Here is a 24508-nt window from a genome sequence, read left to right as displayed (position 1 = left end):
TGGCGAGGATGATATTGATGGCGATGGTGATGGTGCTAGTGGTCGTGGTGATTATGACATTGATGGTAATAGTGATAATAATATTGGTGGTGTCACTGTTAATAGTGGTGGTGGTAACAATTTTAGTGATCGTGACGGTAATAATTATTTATGATGATGATAATGGTAATGACAATGACAAAGTTGGTATTGATGGTAGAGATAGCAAAAATTGTTATTGTCAAATGTGTGTTCTTAAACTAAAAATCAAACTTACAAAATCTTATTCTTATAGTTTAAAGATGAGTGTAAAAGTGTTTAAAAAATAATTTAAAAATTTAATTTTTTTCAAACACATTTTATTTTGAAAATTGTTTCTGAAAACCAAAAACTAAAAACATGCAACCTACCCAAACATACCCTAATTTAGCCTAAACGCCAAACAGACCCTAATTTAGCTTGATCGCCACTTGTGGTTAAAAAACAAAAAACTTTTGCAATAAAAAAAAAAAAGAACTTTTCCCCATAAATTTAAACTACGAACTTCAAAAATAATAGAATGTGAGAGATATTTTAAATTGAATACAAGGTTGAAAAGTTTGTTAGATATTCAAGTGCTGAATGCAAATCTAATGTGGTAACCAAATTAATCTATCCATCGTCATGATCCGGAGAAAGTGAACAATAAAATATATATGAGTTAAACTAATGCATAGATATTAATTAGGAATTTTGTAGCGGGGTTCCTAAAGTTGAGGATTATAGCATTAGTTCTGACTTGATTTAGGTGTATTTATTAAACAAATTAAGTTATTATAAATTTTAGTTAAAAAAAAGTTTTAAATCATTTAAAAAATATTGATAAAGTATTGGTTTATTAAAATTTTATGCTATAAATTAATTAAAAATCATCTTAAATATGATTTTTAAATTAATTATTACAAAAATTAATATTCTTAACATGCATAACACCTTCAAAAAAATATGTATAACAAGTATAATTGAATAATAGTATAAAAAAACTTTTCTCGGGTATAATTTTTTTTCCTTAAATTTGTTGGCACATTTAAAAGTGGATGCATTAACTTATTTAAACGTTTTATTACGATAAGTTTTTTTAAAAGGTTGAGACCTATCTTAAAAAATTCCTATACCAAATTTAATTAACTAGATTTTGACGTTTAATAGAAAAAAATGGTTTAACTAAAATTTACATTACAAAGTTTTTCTTTACAATACTTTTTTATATAATCCTTTAAAAAAAGTTTTTGAAGTCTTGTCTGTATTTTTTTCTAATTAAAATTAGAATTTTATTCTGATAATTTACGTAACAATGATTTACATTAAAAATTATGAAACTTAATATTGAAAAAACACCTAACACCTATTTTTTGTCCTTAAAACAATCACCAAATAAATTTTGAATTTCCGATTGGAGTTTGATAAGCAGTGGACTCCACCCAAGCAAGCAAAGCAGTCCTAACTTGTAATTTGGAAGCTGAATCAAAGCCGTACGATGCATTTGATCTCTATGAAATCACAGAATCCTACCAAATTCAGAATCAGAGAGGAAGAAAGCTGAGAAGACGGAATAGAAGAAGAAGAAAATAAAACCACACACACACTCTGCACACCATTCTCAGTATCACTAGGGTTTTATATTATTCATCCATGGCGCTAACCGTTTTCTCTCTCTTCTTCTTCTTCTTCCTCTCCTTCACCTTCCACCTTCCCTCCTGCTTCTCAGGTACCTCGTTGACTTCAATCTCCGATTCGCGATTTCTTCGCAAAACCTTGTTTCAGCTGTCATTTCTCTCACTGATCGCGTTTCCTTTTCGCAGGGCAATCGAGCTCCATGGAATCAGTGCCTGATCTTCAGAACACTATGTACGCTTCCATCGACGGTTATCCTTGCGTGCGCCTGATGAATCTCTCTGGAACCATCGGTTGTTCAAGTGAGTCTCCTCGCTCTCGCATTCTCTCTCTATCGTCGATTATTTTGCGATTTTTAAGGATTAATTGCAAGTTAAATATATGAACGATTATGATTTTTTCTTTGCTTTTATTGTTTTCGAATTCTTAGATCCTGGACGAGATAAGGTTGTGGCTCCGATTGTAAGGTTCGAAAATGTTGACAGAATAGCTGAGCCTTCTGCTGTATTGGTGTCACTGGATGAGTTCCCAACTCTCTTTACTAGGTATCGTATTTCAATGTTTCTGTTTTAAGAATTAAGAGGTGCTAAACTTTATTGCATTTATGTTTGACTTAAAGTTTTGGAATCCTTGGAATTAAGAGGTGCTTAGTTGCTTTTAAGTGATGTTGGCTGTTAATAGTGTATATTCGGTTGTGATTCGTCAAATTGTGTTTGTTTTCTGAATATCTTTTTCCATTTCAGAATATCGGATGACTCTAGCTTTGCTAGTAAAGTTGGTGGTGTACTGGTTGAACCAAGCACTGATTTTCAGAAGAAGTTAAAGGGTAAATAGTATTGATTTGCTCATTGTCTGTTTCCAAACAAAGTTAGAGTGATCATTGTGTATAGAGCTATCTGTGATAATGCTTTTTTTGTCGTGTGTAGGATTTTCTCCAGACCAAAAATTTCCACAAGCTCAATTCGCTCTTTATCATAATACCAGCTATGAATGGAATCCAATTGTATGATGTGAACTGTCCCTTTTCATCAAGTTTCTTGGTGTATTAATAGCTCATGGCAGCATAAATCATTTGTCCTTTTCTTTTATCCTTTCTTGTTGTTACCAATAATCATTTTCCAACTTTAACTTGATCATTTTTTACAGAGTGTAATTCAGATTACATTCTGCTTTTTATGGTTCATAATTTTGATGGATGTGCATTGTTAAAATCCAGTGACATAGAGCTATTATTTTAGAAACAAATTAATAGGTCAAGCATGTCTACGACTATGATCAGAAGCATATAGTGATGTTAGATGACTTTGAAGATCTATGGTGGGAATATTACCAATTATTTGTGCGATATTGGCTAATGCTATTTCAGTCTTGAGACAACACAATCAATTTTTAGAATGATTAGTATATTGGTGTTTTTTTATTTTTGGCTCAACATGTGCAGGGTTCTGGTATTATGTGGAAATCCTACAATTTTCCTGTATTTTTACTCACAGAAAGTGGCTCAAAGACTCTTCAAGAGGTATTGTTTGGTATTTTCATGTTCTTGTACTTGCAAAATACTGGTGATGATTCATTGTACTTTGAGATTGTAGTCAGTCAGTTAATTGATCCATACAGCCAACTGCACCAAGTATTGGCTTGTCTATGTGTGTGTGTGTAGAGGGGGTGAGAGAGAAACTAACCTACACAAATCTACATAATTTTGGTGATATTGTAATTCCATTGCCATTAATTTTGTAGTGCCCTGATAAGAATTTTATTATTCTGTATGTAAAAATAAAGTAGATTAATTCTCTCTCCTGTTTGTACAGTTTGTAACAAAGAATGAGGACACAAAGAAATCTTATACTTCTAATGTGGCTGAGTTTGACCTGGTGATGCAGGTATTATTCAGATTCTCTTGTAAAGAATTGTTATTATCTAGCTTATGAAGAAAAATGTTTCATTATTTGCTTTTTTTTTTAATCTTCAATTAGACAGTGAAATCTGGAACACATGATTCAGAGTCTTGTTTAAAAGAAGAAACTTGCCTTCCTTTAGGTGGATACAGGTGAAGTTTCTTGGACTCTATTCTATAAATGCTGTTAAACTAGATACAATGTTAATCATGCAAGATAGTCAAGACCAAATATTCAGATTTTTTATTGATAATCTCTTGGAGTCTCAAAAGCAATCCTTTTGTCTGTATATATAGTATTGCCATATATAAAATAAGATCAGCTATGAGTTTATACTTCATATTGCTGTATGAAAGCTGTGTTTATGTAGTATGTACTGGAGAAAGCATGGAGTGAATATGGTATCCACTATTAGATCAGATGGATTGATACTATCATCAAAATGCAAAAAGATTAAACATCACGTTGTTCCCACAGTGGAAATGAGCTATCCTGGTTTTATATGAACTATGAAGAATATCTTAACAAAATTATAATTTCACCATTATATTTTATGTTAATTTGTGTATGTTTCATATGGAAGGCAGTGTCTGGTCATCTCTTCCTCCGATCAACATTTCATCCTTACAACGGTCTAAGCCCATTTTATTGACAGTGGCATCTATGGATTCTGCTTCATTTTTTCGGGACAAAAGCCTTGGTGCAGACTCCCCTATTTCTGTAAGTGCATGTGCATCTACTAAAATTCTCTCTATTTCTGGCCAAATTATGTGTTTCTTTATGATATTTGCTTATCCCTAAATTAAATTATAGCCTAATGTATTGACTACTTTACAGGGTTTAATTGCATTACTAGCAGCTGTTGATGCACTTTCTCATTTGGATGGTCTTGGTGACCTTAGTAAACAGGTGTGTTCAAGATGGTCCATGGATTTTTACTCTTTTTTTTCATTGAGTTTTTGGTCCATGGAAGTGTAACTTAAATTAAATCTGTTCGTTGTCATTTAGCTGTGAGTTTATCTAACTTTCCTTTTATGTCTTTGTTTCTTTCTTTACCTCAAGATCTTTTTGTGGGGTAAATTATCCAGATAGATCAATATCTTAATTACTGGTAATCTTCTTGAGGCTTGTGAGTTATATTTTGTTGGTGGGAGTGCACTAATTACACCAATGACACGAAACTTATGGTTATTCTTACCATCCCAGGGGGTGGGATAGAAGAGTAATTGTATAGGGTTTATCGTACACATGTACATTATAGTTCCTATTGTTTGGTGTTTTATGCTTTCAAACTTCCAGGGTTGCTTATTAAAATAAGCAAGAACAAAGTACTTTACTGACATATTTCCACTAGTCTAAACTTCATTGCTGATAGTTTCTTGAACACAATGCAGCTTGTTTTTGCAGTTTTCACTGGAGAGGCATGGGGTTACCTTGGAAGTAGGAGATTTTTGGTAGAACTTGACATGCACTCAGATGCTGTTCATGGCCTTAATCAGACATTAATTGAAACGGTATTTCTTATCTTCCCAGTAAATATGATTGCTGGGTAGTATTGGAGGGGGATCTAATGTGCCACATTTAAATTTATAAGCTAGACTGTTAATAAATGCCTCTACTTGATTATTTTTTTCTGCTAATAACCTAACTTATTCTTTCCTGGTTGGTATTTCACAGGTCATTGAAATTGGTTCTGTTGGAAAGGGTCTCAGTCAAGGTGTTAAAAACTTTTTTGCTCATACAAAAGGGGTGAGATCTTGATTGATCTGTCAACTATGTCCACATTCATGACTCTTACAGAAAATTTTGCTAATTTTATGGGTTATTGTGCATTATGATACATAGTTTCTGTGTATGCACTACCAGAATTAGAGAAACATGCCAAATCTGCTTTTGACTAACACTTCATCAATGCAGGATTCTTCTGCCACAAATCAGACAGTGGCTGCCTTGAAACGTGCACAGGAGTCACTGATATCTGAAAACATAAAGATAGCATCTGCAAGTGCCTCAAATCCTGGGATACCTCCATCCTCTTTAATGTCCTTTTTGGAAAAGGTGCTGGATAGATATTAGTCATATTACTCTTTTTTTCTCCCCCCACCCTCCCCCCAAATAATGATATTGTGAAAATAGCTGACTAGGAAGCACAGAAACAGTTACCAGAATATTAATCCTTTGTAACTAGTGTCTAGTGGTGGTTTCTTAAAAAATGAACGTTTTAAAAGTTCAGACTTTGTAAAGTACATTGGTGAAATTCTTCATAAGGTAAGGACGTGGTTGATTGAGCTAAGTTTGTGAATATAGTGTTCCAGAAGTTCTAAGGAGCCTTCTTGATCTCATGGTTCTTATTTATTCTTTCTTACATTAGAGATCATTAAGTGCCTTTGAGTGACCTTTTTCTATCTGTAGCATTCATATAGTAAGATTCCTGCACATTTTCTGAAATTAATTTGATATTAATCTCACAGATGGCCCTTATTTGGATACATGGGCACTCAATATAGTCATGTACATGATATTAGACATGTGAACATCACATTTTGAGTAGTATCAGTAAGTGTCAACCCCATATTTAAACGGTGGGCCAGTACTGTGGACAAATTACAATAACATGCTCTAATAAAAAAAGGTTATGAGAACTCTGCAACTACTTCAATAAGTTAGGCAGAAGATGTTGTTGACCCCATTATTAATATGCCATGTCAAATCATTTTTTATGAATAAGTCTCACATCGTTCTTATTGGCATAAATTGACTGCTTTTGTGAATGTACTGTGTTGAATAATTTCATTTGTATATTGGCATATAATTCAAAAAAGTTCCATTGGTTATTAATCTTTTTCTTTTGTTCTTTCCCTCCTTTTGATCAGAATCCTGCAATCTCTGGTGTTGTCCTAGAAGATTTTGACTCTGTCTTTGTCAACAAGTTCTACCATAGTCATCTTGATGATTTATGTGAGCTACTCAATGTTCTTGGCATTATTTTCTTTTTCTTGCTCGACTTATCCATAATTGCTGCCTCTTTTGTCACATGCATTCTTATTTTTGTACGATTAATGCAGCAAATGTAAATTCGTCAGCTGTAGTTGCTGCTGCTTCTCTCATTGCCCGAACCCTTTACATGCTCGCTAGTGAAACTGAAGATGTACAAAATTCAACTTTGGCTGCTATAAATGTTAATGTCTCACTTGTTGAACAACTTTTGGGTTGCTTGTTAGACTGTGATCCTGGTCTTTCTTGTGAATTGGTGAAGAAATATATTTCACCCATGTCAACATGTCCAAGCCATTATGTAGGTGTTATCTTGGACGAACCTTCATCTGCACCATATGCAGGATACATCAATGACGTTCCCAGGTTCATCTGGAATTTTCTGGCCGACAGAACTTCTATCCCAAGGGAGAATAATATCTCAGATTGTCAACATGGTTGCAATGGTAGAGATGAAGTTTGTGTCAAAGCAGAGACAGATGGCAAGGGAGTTTGTGTTCTCTCTACAACGAGGTATTTTCCTTGTCAAAGGCTATGTTTGGTTCAACTTTTTTATGACTTTAAAGCTACTTTAAAGTTAAAGCTTAAAATAAGAGTGTTAAAAATAAAGTTATTTAGTAGTTTTAGCTAGCAAAAGCTCCTTTAAAACTAATAGTTTTGTTTTTCTGTTCCACATTGGTGAGTCTTAGATGAGATAGAATGAGAGGCTAAGCCACTTAGGTGTGCAGCTTAATTTTAAAAGGTACTTCACTTAGCTTTTGACACACCCACAAGAGAGGTGTCATATTCACCAAACTAGGTATTAATGCAGATTAATGTATACTCGTTTTGCATCCTCCAAAGAGGTGGTGTCATCACTTGTCTCATCGTGTTCTACAATCTATACCATATTTAGACTTTACCTCACGAATTGGCGCCTTGTAAGTATGCTCATATGGTGTACGCAATTGGGTAGATTGCATAATGTATTTATATGCCAGGTCATGTAATGTGCTTCTTGTTGCCTTGGCATGAATAAATGGCTAAATGGATGTGCTGTAATTTTACGTTAATGCTTAATCCTTTACAGGTATGTTCCAGCATATTCAACACGGCTAAAATTTGAATCAGGAGTGTGGAATGTTTTGCCCCCTAATTCCTCTGACAAAATGGGGGTTGTGGACCCTGTCTGGACAGAGAGCAACTGGAATACAATAGGTATGCGGGTCTACACAGTACAAAATGCTGCTTATGATCGTCTTGTTCTGTTTGGGGGCATCACTCTGACCGTCTTTGCATACCTTGCAATAGCAACCGCAAGAGCTTTTTTCAACAAAGCAATGAAGAGGGATTGACATTTTACTTCCAGAATCTGACTAGTAAATTTTGTGAAACTAGTAAATTCTATAGGGGATTAGGGTCATTTGATAGGCAAAATAACAGTTTCTGAAGAATTTCCAAGGATGTGCAGTATTTGGGGCCGCATTCTTGTGCTCATTAATTCTATTTCAGAAATTTCTCTATAACACGATCATTTTTGTCACTTGTAGGTAAGTGTAAGGAAATATAATGAAATTAGTTAAAATTAGCTTGTGCTATAAATGCGTAGTTAGTGACTACACGATTTTTATTTGGTTAATTATTTTCACTACTTATTATCATTGTTTAAATTTATTCGGTGTCATTGAGAGTTATCATATGGGTTTAACTGTTTAATGGACGTATAGTGAAACAATCCTCTCGTTGACAAACGAGGTTGGAACTTCGTTATTTTTTTTATTTAATTGAATGATATAATTATACCAATTAAGATTTATTTTTGGACACATACATATATACATATATATATATATATATATATATATATATATATATATATATATATATATATTTAAACGTGTTTTTAACTGTTGGATAAGATCAACCTAATAGCATTCTATTATAGTGAGATATTCAAAGTAAACAAGAAAAAAATAATTAAAAATGTTAAAATATGACTCTAATTAACAAATTTAGCACTAATAATTAATTAGTTATTTTGAATTATAGCAATTTGAATTAATATTACTTTATTCTTATTAGTCTAAGACCTCTGTAAAGAACAATAAATATATCAAAACAAAAAATAGAGCAAATAAAAAGAATTAATTGTTTTCAATGCAAAATTGCATACGTATTAAACTCTATTTTCACACCCACTTTTTCCCACCAAATTATCTATTTCATTCCCCAATCCCACTCCCTCAAGGCCACAACACAACACTAAACACTAGGATGACATATAAAATTGATTCCTAACACATGCTCCTCATATTTCTCACCACATGCTCTCACAATTGCATATCCTATTATTGTCTCATCAACCCTTTCTCTCGTATTCAAATATCACTATTTATTCCCATTTTTCATTATCATTTCTTTCGTCTTTTTCTTTTCTATGTCTCCCTTCATAATGCGTGTCTTATCTATTGTTATATCTTGTTTCATTTCATCGAATATTTATCTTCTGGCCCTTTCATTTTTATTTGTGTACAAAGTTTTATTTCTATGGAAATGTTGGAACTGCTTAATTTTACTTAACCATGAGATCCTTATTAATGATCAATTATTATTCTGAACATATTGGAATGTAGAATTTCAGGACTAGTTTTGTGTCATTTTGTATGGCTGCAGGTTTTTGTGTCTCTAGCTGCTGAGTATGAAACTCCTAAGAATTCCTTCAATCAGGTGAGTTTATTAGTTTGTTTGCTTCTACATTTGAAATAAAATATTTAAACTGTAATTAAGGTTGTCACTTGTCGGCTCCTTTTTATAAAGGAAAGAATAAAATGAAGCCATAGTAATAGTAGCTTCAGAGTTTGTTTAGACTATGCATGTCACTCAGATAGTTGTGCTTTTGCTGCATAATATGTTGTATCTGTGCCATTTTTCGTATATGTCGTGTCACAAATGTTGATTAGGTTCTTGAAATGCCATTTTACAGATATCTCTATGGGGTGGTATCCTTCCCTCTAAAGAGCATGCCAAGTTTTGGATTCATACATCAAATAAGCACCGCTTCATTGACCAGGTATACAAACTCTCAAAGGATGTTTTAATTTATGATTTGCTTCAGATTTCTTTAGGCCTTATTTATTTCTATTTTTTCATGTCCAGGGAAGCAATTTGCGTGGCAAAGAATATAATCTGACTTTGCATTGGCATGTTATGCCAAAAACTAGCAAAATGTTTGCAGATAAAATAGTCATGCCAAGTTACCGATTGCCAGAGGAATATAGATGATGATGCCTACTTTTCGTGTTAATTCTTTTGCTGCTGTAGGTTTAACCTTTTCTATAACGGATATAGAAGGTTAGTTCAAAGAACTAGAATCAGGGAGTTTGTGTTTTGGAAAGTGAAATCAATAGCGTTTCAATGAATTACATGAACATTGGAAGTTTGATTGTGGTCTTCAATTGTCTCTTGCTTCATCTTAACTTTTTTTTCATACCTCCAGGAAAAAGAAAACATTTTTGTGCTATAATGAAACCCTTTACTGTTGAAACTGGTACCAAAAACAAAGAAAAAACATGCCTCTCTCTACCTTGAGGTAGAAAATAACAGTTTCATATTTTTAGCATTTAAATGTACTTCTTTGTTAATTAATGTTATGTCCCGATCATTTATTTTTGCCTAATACATTATCTGTAGAACGAAATTGACATGTTTGTCCACCAAACATTAGACATGGAAATGGATTTGGAGTATTTGTATTTACCAATTCACATATTCAATCAGTGGTTAAATCAAAATTGTTAGATGTAGATCACTTCTCAACCCCTCACCCTGCTCCAACAAATCCAATGGCCTCATCAACTATCACTGTCTCTCCCGGTATTAATTCCAAACATCCAAACAAGTATTTAGAATGATGATGGATATTTTAATCATTACAAAATGAAACAATAATAACAATAAGTGTTATATCATTTGCGAATGTATTTTAAAAGTTAATATTATTTTGATACGTAGAAATTTTGTTTGGTATTTGACACTTTCAACTCAATAGTACATAAAGTAAAATTGAATACATTAGTATTTTTAATGGTACAGACAAATCACACACTCAACTTGTCATATTTTTGTTTGATTCTCATTCAACAGCTAAATTAATTGATTGAACGAATTGAATCAATGACACAAAATTCTTAATAATGTTATATTAGTACTAAGAATGTCTAACTCAATTAGTTGAACTAATTCAGTAAACTCAAAAGACACAGTTGATACAAAATGGACGATCTAACAAGGATTACATTTCAGTAAATTTTGACTTACTGGTCTCATCTTTTATGAAATCGACCCCCCTCTTGACTGCTGTACAAGAATAAGAATATGTGGAGTTCAGCATGTCTGAAAGCACAACAGAAGTTCTTTTGTTGATATTATTACCAGTATCCAATACTAGATTATTCACAACATTAGTCTGCTCTCCGTATTCATTGCATGTTGATTATTTGTCTGAGCCTAGCTTGCGATGTATTTGGAAGCCCCTACCCAAACAAATATGTTACAGAGAGTCAACACAAGGAATTCCATTAATAAGTGATCGTTTTGATCCTTTGGAACAACTTGATAAATTTAATATATCTTCTTAGGAGGCTCCAATGACCATAAATAGGACCCATCCAATTTTTACAGTAAGATGGTTGATTGTTAGCAGTACTATAGAAATAAAACGCTACTTAATTGAACTGCAGTAGACATGAAATATATAGATACTAATAAGTAGGCACCTCTCCGTAAAAAAAACTTTACCCAATCAATCATAAACTATCTTAGGAATGACTTTAAAAATAAGTTAGCTAACTTGCATATGTAATTAAATGATGTAAAACCCGTGCATATATTATCAATATGTCATATGTTTAAATTTTTTAAACAAAATCTCAAATTCTTATATATAAAAAAAAGATATTAGTAAGAGAGGAAACCCTATTCAAAGTATGGTCATATTCATAACAAATATTATCTTAGGTCCTTTATATAATAAACAAAATAAAACATTTTTCGGATCTTAATTAATATAGGACTACTATTTAAGTGTATTAATTGTTAATTTTTTTCCTTGATTAATTGTGAGACCTATTAATAATATGCACTCATTTTCTATGAAAGTTGATGTATTTATTGAACTACTAACCAAACAAATTATATTCATTGGTTAAAAAATTATCTTTTGAAAATTAATCATCACTACAACCATTTAATGTTATGAGTAATTTTGGAATTAAATTAAAATTTATAATATTAATAATTAAAATTAACAAATGAAATTATTTTTATTGGTATTGATGTATTAGATATTTATTTTTTATATAAAAAATATTATTAATTATCAATAAAATTAATAAATACTTTTTGCATTTATTATATAATGACCCCAAATCAGTATTTATTGGTTTTTAGTTTGTTGTATTAAGAAGAAAAAAATCAGTTGTTAGTGGGCCTTCCTCCCAAAGAAATCTAGTAACTTCATTTTTTAACATTGAAATGGAAAGGCCTCAAAGCAGTTGTCATTCATTTTCAATCATTTATTAAAAATTTCGGGTCGGGTCAAACCCAAATAGCTCGTCGGGTCACCCCACCCACCCATATCTGCACTCTCTCACTTTGCAGCTTCAACGATCTGCGACCTTGGCGTGTTGCATCCCCAAATCCCTCTCTAAACAAAGTCAAAATCTATCGAAAGAAAAGAGAAAGCGAATCGGAGAAGAAGAAAAATGGGGTTGGCTTTGTTAGCTTCGAAGGCCGTGAGACCCACATCAAGGCTCCTCTTCGGTTCCCAAAACCCTAGCACCTTCCTCCTCCGAACCATCGTCTCCAAGCCCCAGCTTCGGAATCCCGAAGCCACCGCCGCGCAGCCGGAGCAGCCGCCGCCGGCCGATCTCCCGCCGCGGACTCCGCTCGCTGGCGCCCGCGTCCACTTCCCGAACCCCGAGGACTCCATCGAGGTTTTCGTGGACGGCTACCCCGTGAAAATCCCCAAGGGAATGACCGTTCTTCAGGCCTGCGAGGTCGCCGGCGTCGACATCCCGAGGTTCTGCTATCACAGCAGACTCTCCATCGCCGGCAATTGCCGCATGTGCCTCGTCGAGGTCGAGAAATCGCCCAAACCCGTCGCCTCTTGCGCCATGCCCGCTCTTCCTGGTTAGCCTCTTCCATTTCCTGATTTTGGTGTCTGTTTTTTGTGATTATCTGATATGTTGGTGATTTAGTTCGTTAGAGTTTGATGTTGTTGTTGGTGTTTAGAGAGATTCTGCATACTCTGATTTGTGTTAATTTGATGAATTGTTCTTTGTTTGGTTTCCACAGCATAGGATTTTAGATGGACATTTAGTTCGTTAGAGTTTGATATTGTTGGTGATTAGAAGGATTCTGCATTTGTTTTAATTTGATGAATTGAATTGTTCTTTGTTTGGTTTCCATAGCATAGATAGGATTTTAGATGGACATTATCGATCTTAGTTGATGACTGTCTGGTTTCTTCCTGTTATGTTCAGATTTCTAATTCGTTGTAGTAGTTATGAGTTTTGATTGGTTTATGTTATTTGCACATTGTAGTTTGTGGATAATGGTGATGCTAGTGAAATTCAATCGAGTTATATTTGATTTTAGTACATCATTAAGTTGCCCAGATGACATTTATGTGCTATGTAGTAGAGTTTAATTTCTATGCACTGTTTGTCTAAATTTTATTTGGGTCTGTCAATCGATCTGAAATCATGGTATGATGACTTTGAAGGTAGTTATTGTAAAAGTCAACAAACTTATCGTACATGACAATATTTGTGATTGGATGATAGTGTAATCTGTTATGTTTGGTTTGTTGCTAATTTGGCAGTTTTTATGTTAAATACTTTGCATAGTTTCATTATTTTTGGGTTTCTACTCTGTCTTTTCCATTTGAAATATAATTTGTTATTTTTTAAATTCTGGAGATATTTTGAGATTAAATTACAATTTGTCAGTTGGTTTTGCTGATGGTATCTTCGTTTTCTATAAGATCTTAGTTGTATACTCATGCAGTATTCATATACACTTATGCACACAAAAACAGATAAGCATCCTTGGATTTTGTTCTAATGAGGTTTTTAACCAGTAATTGCTATGATTCTTGTTAAAGATGTAATCTAATGAGATGCTCATCTTTAGGGATGAAAATTAAGACTGACACACCTGTGGCAAAGAAGGCTAGAGAAGGAGTGATGGAGTTTTTATTGATGAATCATCCATTAGATTGCCCAATTTGTGATCAGGGTGGAGAATGTGATCTTCAGGATCAGTCAATGGCATTTGGCTCTGATCGTGGACGGTTCACTGAAGTGAAGAGATCTGTGGTTGATAAAAATCTTGGACCTCTGGTGAAGACTGTGATGACTCGGTGCATTCAATGTACAAGGTCAATATTGGACTAAACTTTCTTTTTTCCCCCTGTAAACCTGATTATTGTGAATGCAGATTTTATTAAACATGCTACACATTGGAAATCATATTATGACTTATTTCTTAGAAAAATATCAATTACTTTAATCTGAGTGCCTGAAAGGGCTCTGGTGGAATGTTTCTTTCTTCCAACAGATGTGTTAGATTTGCAACAGAGGTTGCTGGGGTTCAGGATCTTGGCATGTTAGGTCGTGGAAGTGGAGAGGAGATTGGAACATATGTTGAAAAACTTTTGACAAGTGAGCTTTCTGGAAATGTCATAGATATCTGTCCCGTGGGAGCTCTCACTTCAAAACCTTTTGCATTTAAAGCCCGAAATTGGGAGTTGAAGGGCACAGAGACAATTGATGTTACTGATGCGGTTGGATCCAATATTCGAATTGATAGCAGAGGACCTGAAGTGATGCGCATTGTTCCTCGTTTAAATGAGGTTAGATTCTCATGGAAATGTTTTGTTGAACTGTTTAGGATTTCTGAGGCTTCAATTTGCTTTGTGGTTTTTAAAATTATTTAATTTCTGCAAGAAAAACTGTTGTCCCGTGGTTGCTGGTGCTTAAGAAGTACTTCTCCCTTGTTTTCATGGTATGAGTTTATTTGGAAAATGGAATTGTTGTTCACTAAGTTGATCTAAAACTTAATAGGAATTGACGCTTTACCAAAACAATATTCTGATGAATTTTTGCCTTGATCTATTATTTATTTGACTGTAGTTTTTTTTCATTGCATTATGACAGTTACTACTTTTCATCCTAGTGGGATACGGCTTTTGTTGTTGTATGGCAGTTACTTTTATGGCATAAGCAAGATGGTTTTCAAAACTTTATATTTACCAGCAACCTCTGAAACACATTACACATGGTTAAAGGAACTATATATGTAGTACTCAAAATTGATGATATATATTTTTTTATCTTAATTTCTTAGGTAGTTGCTTTATGAAGAGTGATGATATTCAACTCACCTTGACTATATTGTTATAAAATGTTAATGTATCATTACAGTTATTGAGATCCTCTCATTTTAATTTGCCAAAGATAGGGCAATGTGGAGAGAAGGCTGCACAGAGTCCCACATCTACTGTATAGGACCCCGCAAATTGTGCTACAAATATTTTTTGCCTTTCTCCATATTAATATTTCATGCGAAAAGCTCACGTGATAGAATCCAAATCTGTTTTTTAATTGGATCCACATTGTAATTAAATGAGCAACTAGTGAGGAGTCCCTGTAAGGATTGATCTTTTGGGACCAAGGGGTTTCATTTATCACTTTCTGGATTGCCTTTCTAATGCTTAATTTGGGAAAAAAAAAATTATATGTTTGTGCTTTTGGGAAAACTTAGAGCTATTACCATTAGGAAGATCTCTCTCTTTTTCCAAAAAAGAAAAAAAAAAACTTCTTAGGGATAGAAGAGGTTGGCTTCTTTCCATAGTTTGCTATTTTTAAAGCTTGTTCTGCTTGCCCATTGCAGGAGATAAATGAAGAATGGATTTCGGATAAAACCCGCTTTTGTTATGATGGTTTGAAAAGGCAAAGGTTAAATGATCCCATGATACGTGGTTCTGATGGACGCTTTAAGCCTGTTAACTGGCGTGATGCACTTGCTGTGGTAGCAGAGATTGCCCACCAAGTTAAACCGGAAGAAATTGTTGGCATAGCTGGCAAACTTTCGGATGCTGAGTCCATGATTGCACTAAAAGATTTCATAAATAGGATGGGGTCAAATGATGTATGGGGTGAAGGCATTGGTGTAAATACTAATGCTGATTTCAGATCCGGATATATTATGAATACTAGCATTGCTGGTCTTGAAAAAGCGGATGCCTTCCTGTTGGTTGGTACCCAGGTATATCTCATTATCTCTCTAATGTATTTTAATAATGTCTGTTTTTTAATGTTACAGATGGTCAAATGATTCCTGTGTTAGACTAAATAATTTTTCTTAAGTACTTCATCCCATAATTATTTAGCAATTCACTTATGTAAAATTAAGTATTCTACAAGGTTAATGACTTTTTGTTGATTTTTCATATTTTTTTGGCTTGTTAACAAATTAGGGATCCTAGGTTTTTATTCTATTCTGTTATCACTACCCTTGGATACCTTCAGTTCTCTCTTTATACTCTGATGACAACAGCTATAAGAGGTCAGTCTGAAGTCTTACAATGACATGCAGCTGTAGAAAATGGTATTTTCCTATCAATAAATTGTTTAGCAATATCCTGTATCTTTTGCACTGGATTTGATTTTGAGAACTGTTGTTTTTGGGGCTTTTATACTTTATGGCATGGAGGAGCTTTTGTTATTCAACAATTTAAACTTTCTTAAAGTATTTTGTGTTTTTGACTGAGCTCATATGCTAGTTATACATAGGTCTGGGGTCCTCTCTATGTATGCATACTTATTTGTTGCTTCTGGTGTCTTTGATTATCTTATGTGTTCATTCTCAAATTTGCAGCCACGGGTGGAAGCTGCCATGGTTAATGCCAGAATACGCAAGACTGTCAGAGCAAACCAAGCCAAAGTTGGGTACATTGGGCCTGCTACTGATTTCAACTATGACCACAAACATCTTGGTACTGGCCCTCAAACACTTCTCGAAATTGCTGAGGGTCGCCACCCATTTTTCAAGACACTCTCGAATGCCAAAAACCCTGTTATCATTGTTGGTGCTGGGGTTTTTGAGAGGAAGGACCAGGATGCAATTTTTGCCGCTGTTGAAACCATTGCGCAAAAAGCAAATGTTGTCAGACCTGACTGGAATGGCCTTAATGTTTTACTTCTCCATGCTGCCCAGGCTGCTGCCCTTGACCTTGGACTTGTTCCACAATCTGAGAAAAGCCTTGAGTCTGCAAAATTTGTATATTTGATGGGTGCTGATGATGTAAACTTAGACAAGATCCCAGATGATGCTTTTGTTGTTTATCAAGGTCACCATGGTGACAAGAGTGTTTATCGAGCAAATTTTATTTTGCCAGCAGCAGCATTCAGTGAGAAGGAAGGAACCTATGAAAATACCGACGGATGCACGCAACAAACATTGCCTGCAGTTCCAACAGTTGGTGACTCCAGAGATGATTGGAAGATAATTCGAGCTCTATCTGAGGTGGCAGGAGTGCCTTTGCCCTATGATACAATTGGGGCCGTTCGTGCCCGAATCAGTACTGTAGCCCCAAACCTTGTGAACATGGATGAGAGAGAACCGGCCACATTGCCATCTTCACTCAGACCAACCTTCTCTGAGAAGGTGGACACCACCCCATTCGGGACTGTAGTTGAGAATTTCTATATGACTGATGCCATTACCAGGGCATCAAAGATAATGGCACAATGCAGTGCCATGCTGTTGAAGTGAAACATGGATTTTTTATTTTTTGGTTTCAATAATGAAGATTCACGTTTTTCCTTTCCTGGCCATGCAAGACTTTGCTTGCCCAAAACTTATTGGATGTTTGAAGTATCCAATAAATTAAAACTAGGATTTATCTGTTTCCATTTGTAATATGCGGTGTGAAAGCACCACTTTTTAGAACTGTTGCCGTGTAAAATTTGAGTTATCCGACTGATTGTGAAGGTTTACTCGTCTCATCAATTTTCCATAGCCAGGAAATTGCCAAGTCAAATTCTTGTTGCAAATTATTTACTGTTGCTGTATACAAGGTTGAAAAGTTTAAGCCCAAGGTAAATTTGACGTGCTAGGGTACCGAAGGGGGGAACTGCGACAGAAAGATAGAAGTGGCAAATTGAAAAATGAGTTGGAACTTTCAAATCCTTTAGTCCAAGATTACATTTGAAAATTTGGGAATTTGGTAGAAGTGTTGACAGAGTTCTAACTATATCAAAATGTCACTTTATTCTTGATTTATGATTTTCATCTTATTTATCATGCTGTGAACAGGCCATTTTGAGGTCAAAGTTGGATTCTCAAGTGCAGCTCTAGTTTCTCACGGTCTCGCTGTTTTATTCTTCAGCAGTTGTATATTTCTTTTCATGAATTCTTTACATTTATAAAACAAAGGTGATTATGAACGGTAAAAACGAGGCTCATCAAATGAATTTAATTAAAATGTACTGATAATATGAAAGTATTTTATATTGTCATTTAATTATAATTGTCATACAGAGTAAATTTGTTAAAAATTGACTATTATAATAATTTTAAAAGTTATATATTAACTTCTAATTGGCTGATAGTACAAGAAATATTTATACTGATCGGAACCTTATAACTAGAAGCATTAACATTCCAAAACCTTGAACATTTTATTATTGTATTGTCAGATTTATCCTTTCCAGAGCATATGCACTAGCAACACAAAATGTATCTACGGAATGAAAGCTTCACGCATGACTTCTTTTTTACTTTTTTTTTTATCTAGATATCCCTTAATAAAAAATCAATGACTAATCTTTCGAGATGTTGAAATTTATTTAAAGAGTTGATCTCTTTGAAGAATCGAATCCATGATTGTATGTTTAAGACACAAGATTATCTATAATAATTAGGTTGTACCTTTTTGATACACAGTATTAAAATATATGTATGATATTTTTAGTTTTTTTAGAATTTACAAGTTTTCCTTGTAATGACTATGAATGAAATATTGAGAGAAGCTCCTCCATATAATATATCTCCTTCCTTTTACAACTATAACTCATACACAAATATAACATATAAGTGGTGTTCGAGCTAATGGTTCAAGTCCCATCAGTGATACAAGAGCTCATAATTTCGGAGGCCTAGTGATGATCAAAGAAGAGTAGAAAGATAAAGCCGAAGAAACCAAGCTTCAAAAGAAGAAGCAAAGCCAAATGCCTATGGATGTTCAGTCATGGAGGAGTTACTTCTGCACCTTTGAATATGAAGCGATGCCTGTCTCAATAACTGCCCTTTCCCAATTCTTCCCATCAGCATGCCTGATTTCAACGTGAGTCAACGTTCCAGGGTCAACACACTTAAATGTAACAGCAATCCCATCTGGGTTTGAGCGTGGATGATAGAATGAGGTTATGCCACAGATTTTACAGAATGTGTGCTTTGCAGTGTGAGTGCCAAAAGTGTAAGTTGTAAGAAACTTCCCAGAATCTCCCAAAAGCTCAAAATTGACAGCAGGTACAACGAAGTGAGTATTGGCTCTCATGTAGCAGTTTGAGCAGTTGCAATCCCATGCAATAACACTGGCAGAAGCAACCACTTTCCACCTTACACTCTTACAATGGCAGCCTCCAGTATGCACCACTTTCTCGGCATCCATTTCAGGCATCTAAATAACCAATAATCACAAGCAAAATCTTGGCTTCTGTAGTCACAAGTAACAAAGGTTATATAAAGTGAGTCATAGGCATAAATATATACTAGAAAATCCTTTTGATACAACTTCAGTAACAAATGGATTCTGCTCAAACATAATTTTTTATAGACACTGAACCTCAGGAAAGGGGTGACCATGAGTTCATGACAAATACTCATGTTGCTAACAAATTATAGACTTTGTTCACTAAGAAAGAGAGGGAAAAAAGAGAGGAGAAAGTGAGGACTCAAAGATAAAAGGATTTTGCATTTTGCAAATCAAAGTGATGAATTGAGTGAGGCTCAGTGGCTCACATAAATTATACATGGATTTTTATTATTGAGACAAATAAATCTCCAATTTAACAGAATGGGAAGGAATAAGGTTTTGGAGTATATACTTGTAAACCTTAATCAGGTTTCAAGATCAGGACCTAATGAACGTACAAAGTATGCACATAAAAATTCAACTTATGATCAGTAATCATCCTTATATGACTGAACAGCTTGGACTATGCACAACAATATCACATGCATTCCCTGCTTCATAAGTATCCTACTCAGAAAGCTTCAAGGCACAATTAAAATGCATAATCATGGGTGCAAACATGCACTGTGAGTGTGTTTCCACCGAGACAACTAATATTGCACTGAGGCAGCAAATAATTTTAACTCAAACTACAATAACTCAGCATTCTCCCCGTTTGCTCTTCTCCCTCCTATAATTTACATACAGATAAACAATTTTGGAACCACATTTTTCTTTTAACAGGTTGGCACCATATATTGATATTACTTTAAAAGAACTTTCCATAAACGTGAGTGGCATCATGAAATTGTTTAAGCCATAATCACCCGGCTCTCCCCTCATATCATCTCTTCACCTCTATCAATTTTACAAGAACCTTATCAAATTGTCAACACTAGCCACTAACACTAGGAAATAAATAACCATAGAAAAAGTATTGCTGGTTTTAAACTTCAAGCAAAGAAGAAAACATTGATAGCAGTGCAAGAGAATAACAAAGAAGCCAAGTTTGTAAAGTTATTGCTAAACAAATGGGAGAACTATTTACTAGTATAGCACAAGTGCACAAACCTATGCAAGAAAAAGATCAAATATTCTTAACAACTTCTCACCTAATGGAATCAGATGGGCACCCAGATATGCTTACCTTACTTGTAGGGTGGCTGGCATGCAGTCAACTTTGGCAGCTTTAGATTAGATGAGGACAACTTTGCATTTTCGTCTATGTATAACTGAGATATTTTATCTAAAGTCAGTGTAGCGACCTAACCAAAACATAACATTTAGGTATTTTTTTTAAACAATTTATGTGTTTTTTTTCCTCATAAGTTGTTTATGATTATTTACTAAAAACTATACGGGCTTTAGTAAGGAAGGAATTTGAAATTGTGAAATAAAACATTTATATAAAAAAAAAACTCATAATTCATTCAAAAACTAAAAATAATGTATATGAGGAGAAATGAAATTACTCCTAGAGTAACTTTTGGTATATTTATTCTCTTTAATAACTATTTTTACATATTAAATAAAAATTAAATTAAAAGTAGAGGTATGTAAAAAAAACTGAACCGAAAACTATAAAAAAACCAAACCAAATAAAAAAAAAAAAACATTTCTGTAAAACAAGTTGCTTTTGTAATTGAACTGAACTATATGAATGGAAAAATTTTAGTACTCTCAAAATTCTTAAAAAAAATAATTTGGTAGCAATGTGATGAAGATTATTGCTCACTTATCTGAGGGAGCGTACGTAGTACTAGTTACTGATTCCCATTGAATTTGAGTTGATTTTTTATTTATTTGCAACTGTAACTCACTTTGGTTTTATGCAGAAAAATACAGGTCTCAGGTATTGCGTTGCTGGGGAACAAATACAAGAGAGGTATCTTGTGTGGCTAGAACTTAGATACAGACACACATGAAGCAGCAGAGTTCATTATGCAGCTTTCCAAGAAGAAAACAGTAGAGTAACAAATTCCCTCCATGGTTCCATGTATCTAACACCCCTGATAGCATATGCCAAAGCAAAGGACTCAAGTTCTGCCATTTCTTATGATTTTAGTTTGTCATACAAAGCTCAATTGTTTTGAATTTAATTTGGTGGTTGGACACACCTTTTCCCGGGTGAAGAACCTAGGCCAATGCAAGCTTCTTATATTGAGGAACTATATTATCATGTAAATTGAGGAATACAGTTCTATAATTCTTTTGTTTATGAATCCATTTGCATTTGTATAACTCAAACATCAATTTCAGAAGTTGTCTCTTTTTAGTTTTTAAGTTTCATGATTATCAAAAGACCATACGTGTGACATACGTACAAGTTGAAACCTTAGAACTAGAAGCATAAACATTCCACAAGAGTTCATCAATCAAGTAAACACTTTGGCTGTGAACATTTTTTCTCATTGTATTATGTCAAATTTATCAGTTTTCAGAGCATTTGCAGTAGCAACACCAAATGTATCTAGAGAATGAAAACCTCATGAAGAACTACTCGTGATCACTATTTTTTGCCCCTTAATGTTACAAGAGTTACTTCTGCACCTTTGAAAATGAAGAGATGCCTGTCTGATTATATGCGCTGTCCCAATTCTTCCCGTCAAAATGCCTGATTTCAACGTGTGTCAAGGTTCCCGGGTCAACACACCTAAATGTAACTGCAACCCCATCTGGGTTTGAGCGTGGGTGATAGAATGAGGTTATGCCACAGATTTTACAGAATGTGTGTTTTGCAGTGTGAGTGGCAAAGGTGTAAGTTGTAAGAAACTTCTCAGAATCTCCCAGAAGCTCAAAATTGTCAGCAGGTACAATGAAGTGAGTATTGGCTCTCATGTAGCAGGTTGAGCAGTTGCAGTCCCATGCCACAACACTTGAAGGAGCAACCACTTTCCACCTTACACTCTTACAATGACAACCTCCGGTATGCACCACTTTTTCAGCATCCATTTCAGGGTTGTAAACAACCAATGGTCATAAATGAAATGTTGGCTTCTAGAATCACAGGCTGCTGTCAACTAAGTTTGAAATGCACAGACTCAGTCAAAAAGACTGAAATTGGTGTCATAAATTAAAATGGGAAAAATGTGTTTTTAGTCCCTATATTTTCTACCAAATGTAGTCAAGGTCCTTGGACTTTCATATGATGAATTTGATCTCAAACTTTAAAACATGTAGATTAAGTCCTTTCTAACTTCAAAAAACATGATGAATTCTTAGAGAGGAGGGACTAAATCCACATTTTTTTAAAGTTTGAGAACCAAACCATCCATATGAAAGTATAGGGACCTTGACCATGTTTGACCAAAAACATAGGGACTAAAAACAACTTATTCCCAGTTAAAATGAAGTAGGGAACAATTTGGAATCATCCATAAAGCATGCATAAACATATACCAAGAAAGCCTTTAGATGCAAATTCATTACCAATTGCATTCTGCTCAAACATAAATTTTTGTAGATGTTGAACCTCAGGAAAGGGGTGTATATGTTCAGGACAAATACTCATGTTGCTAACAAACTATAGATTTTGTTCCCCAAGAAAGAGAAAAAAGAAGGGAGGGTGAGGGATCAAATCAAAGATAAAAGGATTTGCATTTTATAAATCAAAGTGAGGAATTCAGTGAGGCTAACATAAACCAAACAAGGATTTTTATTTTTTGAGATGAACAAATCTCCAATTTAACAGAATGGAAAGGAATACGATTTTGGAGTATACTTGTGTGACTTAATCAGGTTTCAAGATTAGGACCTAATGGTACGGAGTATGCACAGAAAAGTTCAACTTACAATCAGATAAATGTTCAACTTATAATCAGTAAGTAATCATCCTTATAATGACCGAACAGCTTGGATTATACAGATCACATGCATTCCCTGGCTCCATAACTATCCTAAGCTGAAAGCTTCAATACACAAATAAAGCACTTAATCATCCCTGCACTGAGTCATGGAGCCTGCCAAATGGCCACATGCTGTGAGTGTGGCAACTATGTTGCACTGAGGCAGCAACAATTTTCCCTCATAAACCACAATGGCTCAGCATTCTCCCCCTTTGCTCTTCTCTTCTCCCTTCCGAATTTTACAAGCACATAAACATCAATGCCATCTATCTATTTGTGAGCAAAACATATGATCACAAATTAATCACAATGGTGACACCATATATTCAAAACCACACTTTAAAGGAAGAACTTTGCATAAACATCTTGAATTTGTTTAAGCCACAGCCAGCCATCTCTCAACCTCTATCAAATTTACAAGAATCTTATCAAGTTTTCAACTATCACTAAAGCTAGGAAATAAGTAACCATAGAGAATTCAATTGATAGAAGTGCAAGAGGATAAGAAAGCAGCTAAATTTGCAAAGTTGTTGCTCAACAAAAGGGAAAATCATTAACAATTACAGCAGAAACACATGCAAGAAACAGAACTAAATAAAAGACTCTTAACAATTTTTCACGATGAGATGGGCAGCTAGATATGCTCACCTTATTTGCAGGGTGGCCGGCTTGCACTTACCTTTGGCAACTTAAGCTTTAGATTAGATGAAGATAACAAAGCATTTTTATTTTTATACCCAAAAAATTGGCACACACTTATATACTATGTATAACTTCGAAATATTTTACCCATCTAATTTGCGAAGTTAATACAGCAACCTAGTTAAAACAAAACATCTACGCTAAATCTAACCCATCGGAGTAGTTTTTAATCATAAAATTTAATTTATCCTCAAAATATTTTTTTTTTTTAAATAACTGATGAGTTTTTTTTTAGTTATTCTCAAAATAATCCTTATTTCATTACTTCCTTGAAATCTATTGAGGAACTCTTTTACAGTTAATCTTAAAGCAACTTCATCCCTCCTTATGTGTGACAGACTGAAAAATGAACTTATTGATTAATCTTATACATCTTTTCGAGATGATTTGCCGCACAAATAGATTTTGTTTCTGTATTGTGTAATCTAATTAATTGCAAAATTCTAATTATCATATGAGAACTTGAAGACTAATGTTACCTAATCTGCTCCTGGACCTTTATTTTAATTTATTTGTTTGCTAAAAACTTATTAGTGATACTAAAATAAACGAATAGAAATTAATGCTGGTGCATATGGGTCTAATTCTCTGTTAGCCCACGTTTGTAATTGGGCCTTGACTCCAGCTTTAGAATATTACTAAATACACCATCAGCT

The 24508-nt window shown here is 34.2% G+C and overlaps 3 protein-coding genes and 2 pseudogenes across 8 annotated transcripts; 3 read left to right on the top strand and 2 right to left on the bottom strand.

Annotated features, from left to right (window-relative positions):
* Positions 1–1429: 1429 nt before the first annotated feature.
* Positions 1430–8142, top strand: LOC114396353 (nicastrin-like). The gene is made up of 16 exons (XM_028358276.1): positions 1430–1726; positions 1821–1934; positions 2063–2177; positions 2376–2458; positions 2559–2635; positions 3074–3151; positions 3444–3515; positions 3609–3682; positions 4118–4250; positions 4368–4439; positions 4925–5044; positions 5208–5279; positions 5448–5588; positions 6404–6488; positions 6596–7037; positions 7594–8142. The coding sequence occupies exons 1-16, from the start codon at positions 1651–1653 to the stop codon at positions 7856–7858; spliced, it is 2019 nt and encodes a 672-aa protein (XP_028214077.1). The 5' UTR covers positions 1430–1650; the 3' UTR covers positions 7859–8142.
* A 962-nt stretch (positions 8143–9104) lies between these two features.
* LOC114396225 (signal peptidase complex subunit 3A-like) lies at positions 9105–9943 on the top strand (the record flags this gene model as incomplete). Its single annotated transcript, XM_028358130.1, has 3 exons — positions 9105–9230; positions 9487–9573; positions 9660–9943. Coding segments are annotated over 3 exons (339 nt in total), but the record flags the coding sequence as incomplete, so codon positions are not given.
* Positions 9944–12157: 2214 nt separating this feature from the next.
* LOC114396275 (NADH dehydrogenase [ubiquinone] iron-sulfur protein 1, mitochondrial-like) lies at positions 12158–17623 on the top strand. Its single transcript, XM_028358174.1, has 5 exons — positions 12158–12692; positions 13698–13944; positions 14124–14418; positions 15459–15833; positions 16446–17623. Exons 1-5 carry the CDS (start codon positions 12266–12268, stop codon positions 17340–17342), a joined length of 2241 nt encoding a protein of 746 aa, XP_028213975.1. The 5' UTR covers positions 12158–12265; the 3' UTR covers positions 17343–17623.
* A 957-nt stretch (positions 17624–18580) lies between these two features.
* LOC114396273 lies at positions 18581–23884 on the bottom strand (annotated as a pseudogene).
* On the bottom strand, positions 21679–23924 carry LOC114396274 (annotated as a pseudogene). 5 transcript variants are annotated; one of them, XR_003663270.1, is made up of 3 exons: positions 23799–23871; positions 23098–23420; positions 21679–22325 (listed from the first exon to the last, which is right to left on the bottom strand). The product of XR_003663270.1 is annotated as a centromere protein V pseudogene, transcript variant X3 (transcript). The 5 variants fall into 5 exon arrangements; XR_003663271.1 differs by having other exon boundaries at positions 23098–23379; XR_003663269.1 differs by having other exon boundaries at positions 23098–23555; positions 23799–23850.
* Positions 23925–24508: the final 584 nt, after the last annotated feature.

Source organism: Glycine soja, chromosome 18 (genome assembly GCF_004193775.1).
Source record: "Glycine soja cultivar W05 chromosome 18, ASM419377v2, whole genome shotgun sequence".
Classification (NCBI taxonomy): domain Eukaryota; kingdom Viridiplantae; phylum Streptophyta; class Magnoliopsida; order Fabales; family Fabaceae; genus Glycine; species Glycine soja.
Note: the sequence above shows the minus strand (reverse complement) of the source record. Positions and strands in the feature narration are given on the sequence as shown.

Excerpts from the sequence above, each read along its gene's own strand:
- LOC114396275 (XM_028358174.1), top strand. The coding sequence starts at position 12,266 with ATGGGGTTGGCTTTGTTAGCTTCGAAGGCCGTGAGACCCACATCAAGG. Across the intron at positions 12,693-13,697 it reads CGCCATGCCCGCTCTTCCTG|GGATGAAAATTAAGACTGAC; the intron begins GTTAGCCTCTTC and ends GCTCATCTTTAG. Across the intron at positions 15,834-16,445 it reads TCCTGTTGGTTGGTACCCAG|CCACGGGTGGAAGCTGCCAT; the intron begins GTATATCTCATT and ends TCAAATTTGCAG.
- LOC114396353 (XM_028358276.1), top strand. The coding sequence starts at position 1,651 with ATGGCGCTAACCGTTTTCTCTCTCTTCTTCTTCTTCTTCCTCTCCTTC. Across the intron at positions 3,683-4,117 it reads CTTCCTTTAGGTGGATACAG|TGTCTGGTCATCTCTTCCTC; the intron begins GTGAAGTTTCTT and ends TATGGAAGGCAG. Across the intron at positions 4,251-4,367 it reads GTGCAGACTCCCCTATTTCT|GGTTTAATTGCATTACTAGC; the intron begins GTAAGTGCATGT and ends ACTACTTTACAG.